Raw genomic sequence first — 13789 nt, forward strand, 5'->3', positions numbered from 1 at the left:
ACATATCCACACTGCTGTCGGTTGACACCCATAAAAAGCACACCGCACAAGGGCAGGTAACCTAGGCCCCCACCTGGTTTCAAAGTCTGTGTGTGCACACGACTGAAACACACACTGGAATGTTGGAAGGACACACAACTCCATGAAACATTCAGAGTGGACACGTCTGCCAGTGGAATTTGGGAAGGGTAACTTTTATTTCCTATTTAAAATTTTCTGTATCTTTGAATCTTTAAATAAGCACGCATTTTCTTCAAACGGCTTTTAAACTCCAAGAAAGATATATGTTGTGAGCCTCCTACCCGAGGTGTGGCCCTCCATTCATGAGGTCGAAGACCTGGGCAGGGTTCAGCAACTGCTTGAATCTTCTGAGGAACTTCACGCCCTGGCTGTCCCCACTCTTTGAATTGACGAAGACCAACAATGGACTCGTGCAGGACGGAGGACACGTGGCCTTCCAGAAGCCTAGGTGTGAGGATGGAAAAGGACACAAGAAAATCTGAAAGCCACGAAAGACATCAGGGCGCCCTCAGCCGTGTACCAAGTAGACACCCCCCGTGGGACCTACAACTTACACGTACACACCCAGGAAATCAGCAAGACATTAATCCACGTTTCCACAACGCCATCCCCCATGTAGAGGGAAGTGAGTCCTAATCTGGTCTGACCTCACCTTTGCAGGACTCTAAATATCAGACACTGCTCTCAATCTAGCAGAGGTGACTTCCTGAGACACGTGCCCCGGTTCCCAAGTTCCCACCAACACTTGTTAATATGCATCATCATGTACCATCTGGACAAGCGAGCGCAGAGGCGGAAAAGCGTGTAATATCAACTACTAGACAAGCCTAGTTGACGGACAGCCCACGTCAAAGACGGAGAAGCATCTTAGACTCGGTTTCTACTCAACAGCCAATGGACCCACCACCTTCAAGTAAGGTCCTGGCCTTGAGTCCAAGGTGCCCAGAAGCCCAGCTGTCAGGACACTGTTCATCACCTCCTCTCCTCTCCCCACAGTGGCTGGGCCTGACCTCTTCCCGACCGCATCACAAAATCACTGACATAACCAATTCCAGAGCGGGGGAGGGGAGAAGGCCTGGAGAAGGAAGCACGAGGAAATGGCTGAGACGGGAGAGCGTGTGGTACCCACCATCAGAATCGATGCTGTTGAGAGCGGTGGGCGGGATGACCGACACTTTGCACAGGCCCAGCGGGCACTTGGTCAGTAAGGATTCTTTACACGCCGTGTGCACCTGGAACACGGACCCGCTCGTCACAGGGGGCACCGGCATCCCTCCCACACCCCAGAGCTCTCCCCAGCCCTGCCACTGCAGGAGCTGTGCTCTCGGACCCGGCCGGCCTGTGCCCATCTGGCATTTGCCCAGCGGCTGCGCTCGCTCACCATGGCCTTGCACCAGAGGCAGCGCCAGTCCTGCAGACGCAGCACGCTGCCACAGGTCTTGTCACACACTGTGCACTTGGCGCTCACGGGCAGGTTCCCCTCCAGCCACTGGTGAGGCATGGCGATCTGCAAGCCACACAGAGACATGCACCGGGGGCGTCCTCACAGCCTCCACGCAAGCCAAGGGGACCCTCAGGCAAAAATGCTCCAAAATGAATTCCACGAGGGGGTGGGGCAGGGTCTGCACAGCCCTGTCCAGCCCACTGCTCCCTGCCAGCATCCACAACTCACAGGGACTGGCCAGAGCTCGGGGCCCCCAGACACCAGTGTAACCAACCAAGGGAAACCCTGCCCTCACTGTCCTCAAGAAAGAGACCTGAGCACAGGCGGGAGGTGGTGGGCGTGCCTCTTGCCCCGGTGCTACAGGGCCGTGCAGGGTCCCCGGGCATACCCCGTCCTCGTCCTCGATGATGTCCTTCCCGATGGAAGCCAGCGTGGTCCACTTGCAGTTACTGGTCGCACGCACAGCACAGCGTTTGTGGGCCTTAAACTTACACACTGTGAGAGAATGAACACGTTAACCCTCGGAGCTGCGGCCATGGTCTGGGGTGGACTGCCCTGCTCTCCTGGGAAAGTTGGGAACCAACATATATGGTTAGTTTACTCATAAACGAAGCCACCAGGATGCGTGCAGAGACCGCTCACGGGGAGACCAGGCATCCAGCCTGGCCAGGGGGCGGCAGGCTTTCTGTGAAGGGCCAGAGACAAAGCAGCTCAGGCTCCGCGGGCCAACCATTCGGCTCTGTCCCCGCAGCACAAGGGCCGCCGTGGCCACACTTCACATACGGACACTGAAATTTAAGTTTCACGGGATTTTCTGCGTCACAAAACAGTTGCCTTCTTTTGATATTTTTCAACCTTTTAAAATTGTAAAAACCATTCTTAAGCTCACAGGCTGTACGACATCAGGCGGCAGGTGGGAACTGGGCCCGGGGCCACGGTCCACCTCTCTCTGCTCCTGCCCAAGCCCAGGGCTCTATCCTCTAGATCTGGAGGACCATTTACCCAGAGAGGGGCTGAGAGATACTTTAACTCCTTTTTCCCTGTGTCCTCTAGGTTTCCTCTTTGTGTCTCATTACTACCAATTCCCTTCTTTTTATTTTGTTCCGTTACTACAAATAATAATTTATCAAAGACTCCTGAGCAGGCACAGTAAACAAGGGTGGAGTCATACAAGCCACTCTACTCCTGACTGACCTGAGGTGACTGTGCTTGGATTCCTAAGGCTTTGTCATGTCAGACCTCAGGCCACTTTTCCCAGCGGGAAACACATCGTTCGTACCTTCACAGGACAGTCCGTGGGACGTGACCCCAGACAGAGCCTCTCGGCACACATTGCAGTAGGTGGGCCTCGCGTGGGAGCAGGCGTACCAGTTGTGCATCCCTGAGAAGTGGTCCATGCTGTACTGGGTAGGCTGCAAACAAAGAACAAAGATGGCAAAGATGAGGCACCCCTCTGACCTCCCTAAACATAGTAACTTGGACGAGATTCAATAAGAAATCAGACAGGGTCACTGCCCGATGGCCCAAAGATGAGCAACAAGCCTTAAGTTTGCAAGGAGCACGCTGAGAAAGTGAGCTCCAGACCGTAACGGCCCAGCATGGGGGACATTCAGATGGCAGAATACAAGGGGGAGGGCGACAAAAAGGGAGGGCTTCCTCCCCTAACCTCAAAGTGCTCCCTGCTCTGGACTGTCTTCAGCGCTGCGATCCAGTCTTCCATCTCTTTTCTGTTATCTGCACATAGGATGAGTTTCCTACATGGAGTGATGACCTAGAGAAAGAAACAAGAAACATGCAACATGTCCATGAGCAGAAAACAAATGCTAGCAACTATGAAAACTTTTAAAAAACCTACCTTCACTATATACTTTCTTTTTTCATGAAAAAGTACAGTTTCATTCAGGTATTCAATTGAACAGAACATAAAGATGGTTATCATGGGTCATTAAAAGTCAAGAACAATCTCAAACCAAAAAGACAATCAAATTTAGATTACAGATTCACCAAAATCAACTCAAGTGGACATTTACCAACTATCTACTACTGAGACACGGTAATCAGCCATAGGCAATTTTATTTATTCGTTTATTTATTTATTGCTGCGTTGGCTCTTCACTGCTGCATGTGGGCTTTCTCTAGTTGCAGCAAGCAGGGGCTACTCTTCCTTGCAGTGCACGGGCTTCTCATTGCGGTGGCTTCTCTTTGTTGTGGAGCACAGGTTCTAGGCACACGGGCTTCAGTAGTTGTGGCGCATGGGCTCAGTAGTTGTGGCTCGCGGGCTCTAGAGAGCAGGCTCAGTAGTTGGGGCGCATGGGCTTAGTTGCTCCGCAGCACGTGGGATCTTCCCGGACCAGGGCTCGAACCCGTGTCCCCTGCATTGGCAGGTGGATTCTTAACCACTGCACCACCAGGAAAGTACCGGCAATTTTTTTTAAAGGAAAAGAAAACACAGTTTCCATTGCTCCAAAGAGCTCACAAGCTGACACCTAACACTTGAACAGTTTAGGGAAGTCTGATCCACAGTTACTGTAGGAATTTCCTGTGCATTTCAAGCCTATCATACATAAATGTTCTTTTAAAAAAACCTTTTACTGTATGACAACAGAACAACAACTAGCTACTACAGTCAGGCCTGAACAATTTAACTAGAAATGAGGTCATGAACCTGGTAATAATCAACAAATGAAAATTATACCTACAACATATAGAGATTTTATAAATCAATAGTAAAAAAGGCTATGAACTTGCATTTCATAAAAGAAATACAAAATGGCTAATAAAGGAATGAAAAGATGCTTAATCACTCTCATCACCGGGGAGCACAAATGAAAACAGCAAACTATTCTTCACCTATCAGATTGGCACAGTTCTTAGAGACAATAATCCAGTGTTGGAAAAGGTGTGAGAGAAGAGAGTTCTCTTCAAGTACTCATAGGAGGGAAACAGAGTATAAACCTTTTAGAGAAAAATGTGACAATGTCTATCAAAAATTTTTTAAGTCAAAACCTTTTACCTAATTATTTTTATAATGCTGTAAAATATCTACATGGTCCCAAAGTCAAACTGACAAAATAAGGCATTGATTTTATGTGTCCCTCATCCTAGTTCCCTCCCTTCCCGAAAGGCAGCTTGAAAACTAAATAAATACAAGTACGGTTTATCCTCCCATTTGTAAGATACATGCAAATACATGTATATATTCATATTCTCTCTTTTCAAAACAGTAGCATACCACAGACTCTTCTGTCCACTCTCTGCTTTTTTAATTTAATCACAGTTGGCCCTTGAACAGCACAGGTTTGAACTACAAGGGTCCACTTACACGCAGGTTTTTTCCAACAGCAAATATTCCATGACACATGGTTGGCTAAATCCACAGATGTGAACCATGGCTACAGAAGAACCGTGGCAAAGGAGGGCCGATTATAAATTATACCTGGATTTCCAACTGCGTGGAGGGTCAGGGTCCCTGACCTCTGCGCTGTTCAAGGGTCAGCTGCACACATCCTGGCCATCACTCCTTAGCAAAAGACCGCGATTCCTTATTCTTCCAACAGCTGCCCGGTGCTCCACTGCATAGAAGCACCAGAGTCTGTTCAACCAGTCCCTGTTCACGGAAGGTCTATGTTACTGAAAATCCTTTGCTATTTCGAACAGCAGCACAATGAACAGCCTTTACGTGGATCTTTTCATTTATTTACTGGGGTATTTTTGGAATAAATTCCTAGAAGTAGAACTGCCCTGACAAAGAATAAATGCATACGTAATTTTGCTGCTATCGCCAAATTTCCCTCCAGGGGGTTTGTACCATTTCGCATTCCCACCAGCAGTGTTAGGAAAATGTCTGCTTCCTCATGGATTCACCTATAAAATACGTTATTTAACTTTCAGATGTTTGCCCATTTTAGAGCTTTAATTTATATTAGAAAGATCCAATTTAGGAATACCCAACTTAAGTTATTAGATGATCATGTTTCTGGCTCAGAAAATTTAGAAATAGTGTTTTATAGATTATCTCTTCCGTGATTTCCATAAACTACCTACAAAGCTTAATCACAGAAGGGGGTAAATAGAACTGGGTCACAAATGCACGGTGCTGTTCATTCTTCCACGACTGGGGTAACCACGATAATTCCACATAGGGACCAGGCTGGGTGTAAAAGAGGTAAGCCTAGGAGAGGGTGCAGGGAGACAGAAAGACAGAACACAGAGGCCTGGAGCAGCCGCGCCCTCCTGGGGTCAGGTGGTGGGAGCTGCTCTTTCACTCCTGGAGAGCACGGCAGTCGGCCATACCCCACCCTCCCAGCAGACGCCAGCCAAGTGTCTGCTCTGGACATGGGCTCCCAAGGCCATGACAGGCAAGGTTCCTACTCACACAGAACTTAACTGGGGAGAGACAGACAAACCACAAAACAATTTCAGACGCTGACAGGAAGCGGGTCATGTGCAAGGGGGCTGGTGGGTGCTCTGAACCAGGTGGTCAGGGAAGGCCATGGCAGCCTGGCAACCGCCAATGGCCTGGGGTCGGTGCATAAGGAATTTTCATCAGCAACTGTATGTCTATAAGATCTCAGCAAACACTTCTTTATGATTCACTCCAGGGTGAGTTTTCATACTTGAACATTTTTATGAGCATAATAAATACAGTTATAGAAAGATAGTACATTTATTTTGCATAACTCAGGGATTTATTAGGAGTTACTGTGATATCTACAGAAGAGAACAATGAGATTTTTTATGCCCATCCTATTTTAGGTCTTGACCAACAGATGAGTGTCCAAGAACCTGGTTTTCAGTCTTCTTTGTTTAAGCTCTTGCGCCTGTTTGAAGATACCTCAGACAGAATCCCACCTGGCCACTGACTGTTTGGGAAACGTTTCCCTTCTGGAAAAGGAGAGGTGTTAGAAGTCACCTGCCAGGGTTGTCACGGGACTGAACGGGGCCAAATGTGCACAGGACCCAGCAGGGGGCCCAACACACCCCTGGTCTGAAGCCCTGCGAGATGTGTAACTTGGAGCAGCTGCCTGTGCCTCCACTTGCTCACCTGAAAACTGGCACTATTAATGGTGCGGTCACATCCTAGCGGTGCTGTGAGGTGTGGGGCAGGGAGCACATAAGGTGCTGAGAACAGCGCCTCGTATGTAAACACCCCACCACCATTACTCTTGGTGCTACTTCAGGCTCTAGGTCCTGACCTTAGGGTATTTTCTCTTTGATGGAACTAAAAGATGGCTCTTCATGTGGGCAAATCTTCCTGAGACCATTCTGGTGCCAAGAGTCCACCTCCCGATCATGAGAATCATCACAGAGGACGCCCATCAAATAAAAATCAATCTCTGCTTCTCTCCGACCACGCCCTGCCACCTTGAGACAGAAGCCGTATTTCTTAGTTGCCCACAAGACGGCTCATCACTCCATTCCCTTGGAGGCTCCACCTCCCTTTGGTCGCCTGCAAGCGCCTCAAGAGTCCTCCAGCCCTGGGGAAGCTTCATGGGAGAGGTGAGGCTGGGAGGGTCTCCTCAGGAGGAAGGGAGAGGGGAGGCTGTTTCTGAGAGAGAAGCTTTGGACGGGACTTCCTACTGAATGAACCCCTTGGTTTTGGAGACACAGCGGGCAGTACAGGACCCAGGAGAGAAGCAGGTGTTGGATGAGTCCGAGGCAGGAAGAAGGCAGGATTCAGGGGAGATGCCCTAAGGAATAATAAGAGTGTCCCTTTGTTTGGGCTGCAGCCAATACTGTAACTCCTAGAAACCAAGGAATGGTGCGAAAAAGCTAGAACTATCTCCAAATCCTAGCCTTCACACAGAAACGACTTTAGAGACTAAAAGATACTCTAAATTTTTCAAGCAAATTTGTATGGTAAGAAACAGTTCACACAACTCAATGAACTTAGAAGGTAAATGCAAATTAAAAGTAGCGTAATAACGTGAACTTAGAACAAATCAGCGACAGCACAGAGATTCAGCGAGCTAGGTCCATGACTGGAATAAGCAGACGTGGTTATTAAGGGACGGAGCAGAGGAATACGATGGGGCGAGAAGACAGACAGCCACATGGAAACCCACAAACTCAAGAGTGAAAGCACACCACACACCCTGAAGTCAGAACATGAATGAAACAGAAAGGATATCCCAGAGGAAGAGCAGAGAAAACAATGGAAGTATTTCTCACATAATCCTCTGAGGAGGCCAGAAGCACAATAAACAGATCTGAATTCTTAGACACTTGCTGGAATTCTCCTGAGGTAGAAAAACTTAAAAATCAGTAAGAAAAGAAGCAGACCAACTAACAGGAAAATGGACAAATGACTTCAACAGTTATCTCACAACAGTTATTTCACAAGTCACCAATAAGGGACACGAAAAGGTGCCCAACTTGATTAGTCATCTGGGAAGTAGAAATTAAAACCCCCCATGTGGTACACCTTTCATGGTGGCTGAGCTAAAAAAAGCGCTCAGTGTCAAAAGACAGTATGGAGTGCTGGCGATGATGCAGAGCAACCAGAACTCTCATGTGGTTCTGGTGGGAATGCAAGTTGGTACAGTCACCCTATGGCTCAGCAATTCCACCCATCGGCCCAACAGAAATACAAACATATCTCCTTCTCATCGACACACAGACAAGGACTTCATGGCATCACTACACTTAAGAGGCCCGTACTAGACACAACCCAAATGCCCTGCATGGGTAAAGTGGATAAATAACCTATAATGTATTAGTACAATGGAATACTGCAGAGCAATGAGAATGAACCACCTGCTGCTACATGCAATAATGTGATGAGTTTTACAATGCTGAAAGAAGCCAGACACAAAAATATATATATACTATTCATATAAGTTCATTACGCACATACAAAGTTAAAAAAAACAAAAAAAGTAGGGCTTCCCTGGTGACGCAGTGGTTGAGAGTCCGCCTGCCGATGCAGGGGACACGGGTTCGTGTCCCAGTCTGGGAAGATCCTACATGCCGCAGAGCGGCTGGGCCCGTGAGCCATGGCCGCTAAGCCTGCGCATCCGGAGCCTGTGCTCCGCAACGGGAGAGGCCACAACAGTGAGAGGCCTGCGTACAGCAAAAAAAAAAAAAAAAAAAAAAAAAGTAAAACTAACCTATAGGGTTAGAAGCTAGCTACTTCCAGGAGTTGCTTTTGGGGAGAAGGGTACAAAAGAGCTACTGGAGGCTGCTAACGTTCTGTTCCTTGATCCGGAACATTCATCAACCTGTAGATGCTATAATCGATACACTTTTCCATATGTGTGCTATACTTCAGTAAAAGAATATAGAACTCGGAATAAAACTAACCATGTAACTGAATCAAAAGAAAAATGGCAGGGACTTCCCTGGTGGTGCAGTGGTTAAGAATCCGCCTGCCAATGCAGGGGACATGGGTTCAAGCCCTGGGCCGGGAAGATCCCACATGCCGTGGAGCGACTAAGCCCGTGCGCCACAACTACTGAGCCTGTGCTCTAGAGTCCACGAGCCACAACTACTGAGGCCGTGCGTCACAACTACTGAAGCCCATGCACCCTAGAGACCGCGCACCGCAACCACTGAGCCCAGGTGTCGCAACTACTGAAGCCCGCGCACTTTAAGGCCCACGTGCCACAACTACTGAGCCTGCGTGCTGCTACTGAAGCCCGTGCGCCTAGAGCCCGCGCTCCACAACAGGAGAAGCCACCGCGATGCGAAGCCCGCGCACTGCGACGAAGAGCAGCCCCCGCCCGCTGCAGCTAGAGGAAGCTGCGCGTGGCAACGAAGACACAACACAGCACCCTGCACCAAAAAAAAAAAAAAAAAAAGACAAACGGCATAGCTACCCAGACCCTTGGATAAAGTCTGTTTAGAAAACTAAATGCACAAGAGAGGCAAAAGAAGACAGAAGTGTATACATGAACATGAGAGACTGGCAGAGCTATATTAAAATAGTGGACAGATCTTAAACACAGGAAAAGTGGTCAGCCTTACTCATAAGATAAATGCAACTTAAAACTACAAGATACCTATTTTTTACCTACACAAGTTTGATAACCTGCTCTGCTGAGTCTCATACATCGAGGTGTAAATAAATAAACTCCTACAGAGAACATCTGGTGAAATCTAGCAAACTTTAAAATATACATCTTTGTCGTAGCAATAGTGCTTCTACAAATATGCCTTCAGAAGCACTGACATGGAGTGTATACGAGGTAATTCATGAAAGTTCACTGTAAAGACAAAAGGAACAACTGAAATACTGATCAAGGTATGACTGGTAGGATGCTGGCGACATAAATCATGGCAGTTTCATATATCGGCAGCCTACACAGCCTTAAACAGACTGAAGCTACTTACTCTTCATGCCCTTACAGGGATCAGCCTCTAAGATACACTGTTAAGTGCTCAAAACAAACTGCAGGAATAGTCTGGGTGTACAGGAAAAAGTAACTTAGTCACCTCTGGGAGGGGGCTTCTGAGGGGCTGGGAAACTTACTTTATACCTTTCATCCTATTGAGCTCTTTACCTTGTGCATGTATTCATTATAATTATTTTAAAAATAAAGCCTTAAGTTTATAATATATGCTAAAAACAGAAAAAAACTTTTTAAGTTCTGTATTTTTTCCTTATTAATTTTTGTTCCCATCCTTTCATAGAAATGATCTTCCTGGAAATATGAGAAAATGCTAGATACTCTAAATGAATCTAAGACACCCAAGTCAGACAAATATCTTCCAATGTCCTGGGAAGAATTAGCCAGGGAGGTTACTAAACCCCGGGCAGTGATCTTTGAGAAATCAAGGAGACATGCTGGAAACACACAGATATGATGTCTCAATGGAGAAGGTGGACGCTTGAGTTACACACACAGGAGCGGACAGGACAGGGAAGCAACCAAGAGGATGTCAGCAGCAGCTCCCCTTGGCCGGGCACTTGGCAATGCTGGGAAATCTGCTAGGTGTTGACAGGTGTCTGCTTGTCCCAGCTTCCCCACCACGTGATGGAGGAGGTTATCAGGAGAGGAAACTGAGGCCTGTCGAGTGACCTGCCCCAAGTCCCACAAGTAATGAAGCAGGGGGCCAGGACCCTGGGCAGCGGGTCCCCACCTGGATTCCAGGCAAGACTGCCATGTGAGCGATGCCAGGAATGGAGGGGCTGAATGCAGGGAAGGAACCGGCAGTCGCCAAGAGCTCTCCTAGGCTCACTCGGAGCAGGCAACGTCTGGTGCGTTGCATTTCCTTTTTGACAGGAATACTGGCCTGGAGGATCAGTGCAAGGATGACACGGACATCTCACTGAGTCACCCGACCGCTGCCCCTCCCACTCCAACCAGGTTTCCCAAGAGTTCAAAATAGAGTGTGGAGAAATACGATCTGGGGGACGATGACAAGGGCGATCCATGATTCACCAGCAAAGTCCCGTCCAGCAATTCCTCACCATGGATTTGGATGTGCCTCTCATTTGTAAATGAGACCTTAAATGACAAAAAGATGGAGATCCTGCAAACTTTGTCACACTGGGACTACAGGCCAAGCCAAACCACCTTAGCAGTAATAAATGTGAGGCCCTGAGCCTGGGATGGGCCAAAGGCCACGACAAGCAGGGCAAGCAGGCAGGGCAGACATGCAGCCTTGGGTCATCAGATTTCACAGATCCAAAAATAATAAGAGTAACCAGCAGACTTCTGATTCCGGGAAGACGGTTAGACATACTTTTCCTTATTCCTCTGGCTAAGTACAGCTAAAACCCTGGACTTAGATATAAAAAAATATGCAAAGGCTCTGAAGGGTGGAGAGAAGAGGGCCTGAGGAATGACAAGGCACTGAGTTCTCTCGGGTCTCTGTTTGCCCCTGACATCCTAAACATGGAGCTGAAGAAGCCCAGCCAGAAACACCAAGGAGTACAGAAAGAATTTAAAAGCTCACCAAAAGCCTGCCCTCTCCGGCCATGGCTCCAGGAAAGGGGAGCCTAACAAGGCAGAATCAACAGTGGGAGAGCAGCCAATAACCACTCTATTCCAGCCAAACGGAAACAACTGTGGCCCCCACACCCACCACGAAGGCAGCAATAAGGCTCCAGCATCGGCCACATGTTGCCCAGAGAACACCAGGTAGGGACTTTCACCCCTGCCAGCCACATCCCCACAGTGTCAGAGGGTATACAGAGGCAAATTCAACATCAACAGCCATTCAGGAAATGCTGATTAAAATCACAATATGACTATACACCTACGAGAATGGCTGAAAGAAAAAAGTGACACTACCAAATGAAGATGTCCAGAAACTGGCGCATACTGGGGGGAATGTACAGCCACTCTGCAAAACAGTTCGGCAGTTTCTTTAAAAACCAAACACGAAACTACAAGACAACCCTGGGATTACAACTCTTGGGCATTTCTCCCAAGAAATGAAGACCCATGTTCACACAAAAAACCTGTCCATGAATGTTTATAGCAGCTTTATTAATAATCACCAAAACCTGGAAACAACCCAGATGTCCTTCAGTGGTAAATGATTAAACTCACAGTGGCACACCCATTCCATGGAACACCACTCTGTATAAAAAGAAACTATCATACACACAGTAACCTGCAGGGATCTCCAAAGAGCTCTGCTGGGTGAAAAAGCCAATCCCGAAAGGTTACATACTACCTGATCCCATTTACAGAACATTCTTGAGATAACAAAATTACAGATATACAGAACAGATTGGTGGTTGCCAGGGGATAAGAATGGGAGTGGGTGTGGCTATAAAAGGACAACCAGGGGATCCTTGTGGAGATGGAAACCTGGATCTTAACAGTACCAATATCAACTTCCTGGCTGTGATATTTTACTTTAGTTTTGCAAGATGTTACCAACGGACGGAACTGGGTAAAGGACACAAAGGATCTCTGTATTATTTCAATTCCATGTGAATCTACAATGATCTCGAACTAAAAGGTTTAATTAAAAATAAGCAACCACAATCAACGTTTTCTAATAACTAATATGTTTAAATTAAATGTTAAGCATTCAGAACAATGCTGTATTTCTTAAGAACAGGGGCACGTGTGGTCTCACTCAGCACTCATTAAAAGTATAATCGTACCTTGCTAAAGTCCTTTATTTGTAGGTGGCACAAACTCATGAAATTCACATCGGATTTGCCAAGGAAATATTATGCGGACACACCCTGGGTACATAATCTCAAAGAAAACGAAATTGGGTCCTCCCCACGTGACATGAGGGTCACAGTGCTCGCTGTTTTCCGGCTGTGACACTTGGGCTGGTAGTCACACCTGCACAAGACAGAGCACCGGAAATGGCAGGACTCGCTTCTGTACACAACAGTGCTTGAGAAATCAGTGAAGCCACATCTTACGTCAGCTGTGAACCTCAGTCCTGCCTGCAAACAGCTCTGTACTTCTGGGGTGGGCCGGCCCCAATGCCCGCAGACAGCAGGTACTCTCTGGGAGCAACCAGAAACATCCTCAAGACAAGCTGCCCCGCCGCTCCAGACCCACAGATCCCACTGCCCACCGGACAGGCCCACGCACACACCAAAACAAGTCCTCCCACCAACTGCCCACCACCCCCGGAAGCCTCAACCTCACCTCCTCTCCCATGCTCAACCCTCATCTGGAGGCTCCAAATTCTTCCTTTCTTCTCAGAAATAAATTCAGTCACTCTTCCGTTCCAACAAACAGACAAGATCCCTGTTCCCTGGAGCTTACATTCAAATTCAGACAGGAAATAAATACTATAATAAAGAAGTAAATTATATAGCACAGAGAGTAGTACTGGTGATAAAGTCTATGGGGAGAGGAGAGAGACCAGAAGAAGGAGGTCAGGAGACTGAGGTAGGCCTCACCGGAAAAGACTGGAAGGGTGTGGAAGAGAAGAGCCTGAAGCAGGAGCGCGGCCAGTGGCTGGAGCGAGTGAGCCGGGGAGAGAGGCCGCCGGGGAGAGAGGCCGGGCAGCCTGGAGAAGCGACAGGGCCCAGAGTGTCCTGGGGGCACCTGTAAGAGCTCTGGCTTTTAGCCCCAGTGAAATGGGGGCCGTGGAGTTTTGAGCAGAAGGCTGACATCTGACTTGGGTTTAAAAAGCATCGTTCTGGTTGCGTTATTGAAAACTGGGCGTAGCAGGTAGGGCAGAAGTCGGGAAACCTTGTGGGAGCGTGCTCAGCAATCCCATCGAGAGATGAAGGGGAGGGGAGAGCAGGACTCTGACGCCTCCTGAAGACAAGGGGTTTCCTGACAGAATGTACAGACAGGAGCCACAAAGACCCCTGGAGCAGTGCGGGAGAGGCCGCCACCCTGGGAGGGGAAGGCTCTGAGCCGGCTCGGCAGCTGGGAGCCGGGGGGGGGG

General features: G+C 48.1%; 1 protein-coding gene across 6 annotated transcripts in view; it reads right to left on the minus strand.

Moving 5' to 3' along the window:
• DGKD (diacylglycerol kinase delta) overlaps positions 1-13789 on the minus strand; it is a 108387-nt gene that overhangs the window by 31103 nt on the left and 63495 nt on the right. For all 6 annotated transcript variants that reach the window (XR_003793829.1, XR_003793828.1, XM_029224559.1 and 3 more), the window contains exons 4-9: positions 3132-3236; positions 2745-2877; positions 1854-1960; positions 1403-1528; positions 1151-1253; positions 303-465 (exon numbers count right to left, since the gene is read on the minus strand). Coding sequence is in view for 4 of the 6 variants with exons in the window: in XM_029224559.1 (XP_029080392.1) it covers positions 303-465; positions 1151-1253; positions 1403-1528; positions 1854-1960; positions 2745-2877; positions 3132-3236 (737 nt within the window). In the remaining 2 variants the exon portion in view is untranslated. The remainder of the gene's footprint in view (positions 1-302; positions 466-1150; positions 1254-1402; positions 1529-1853; positions 1961-2744; positions 2878-3131; positions 3237-13789) is intronic.

This window comes from Monodon monoceros, unplaced genomic scaffold, assembly GCF_005190385.1.
Source record: "Monodon monoceros isolate NGI ecotype Baffin Bay Population unplaced genomic scaffold, NGI_Narwhal_1 Super_Scaffold_16, whole genome shotgun sequence".
Taxonomy (NCBI): Eukaryota; Metazoa; Chordata; class Mammalia; order Artiodactyla; family Monodontidae; genus Monodon; species Monodon monoceros.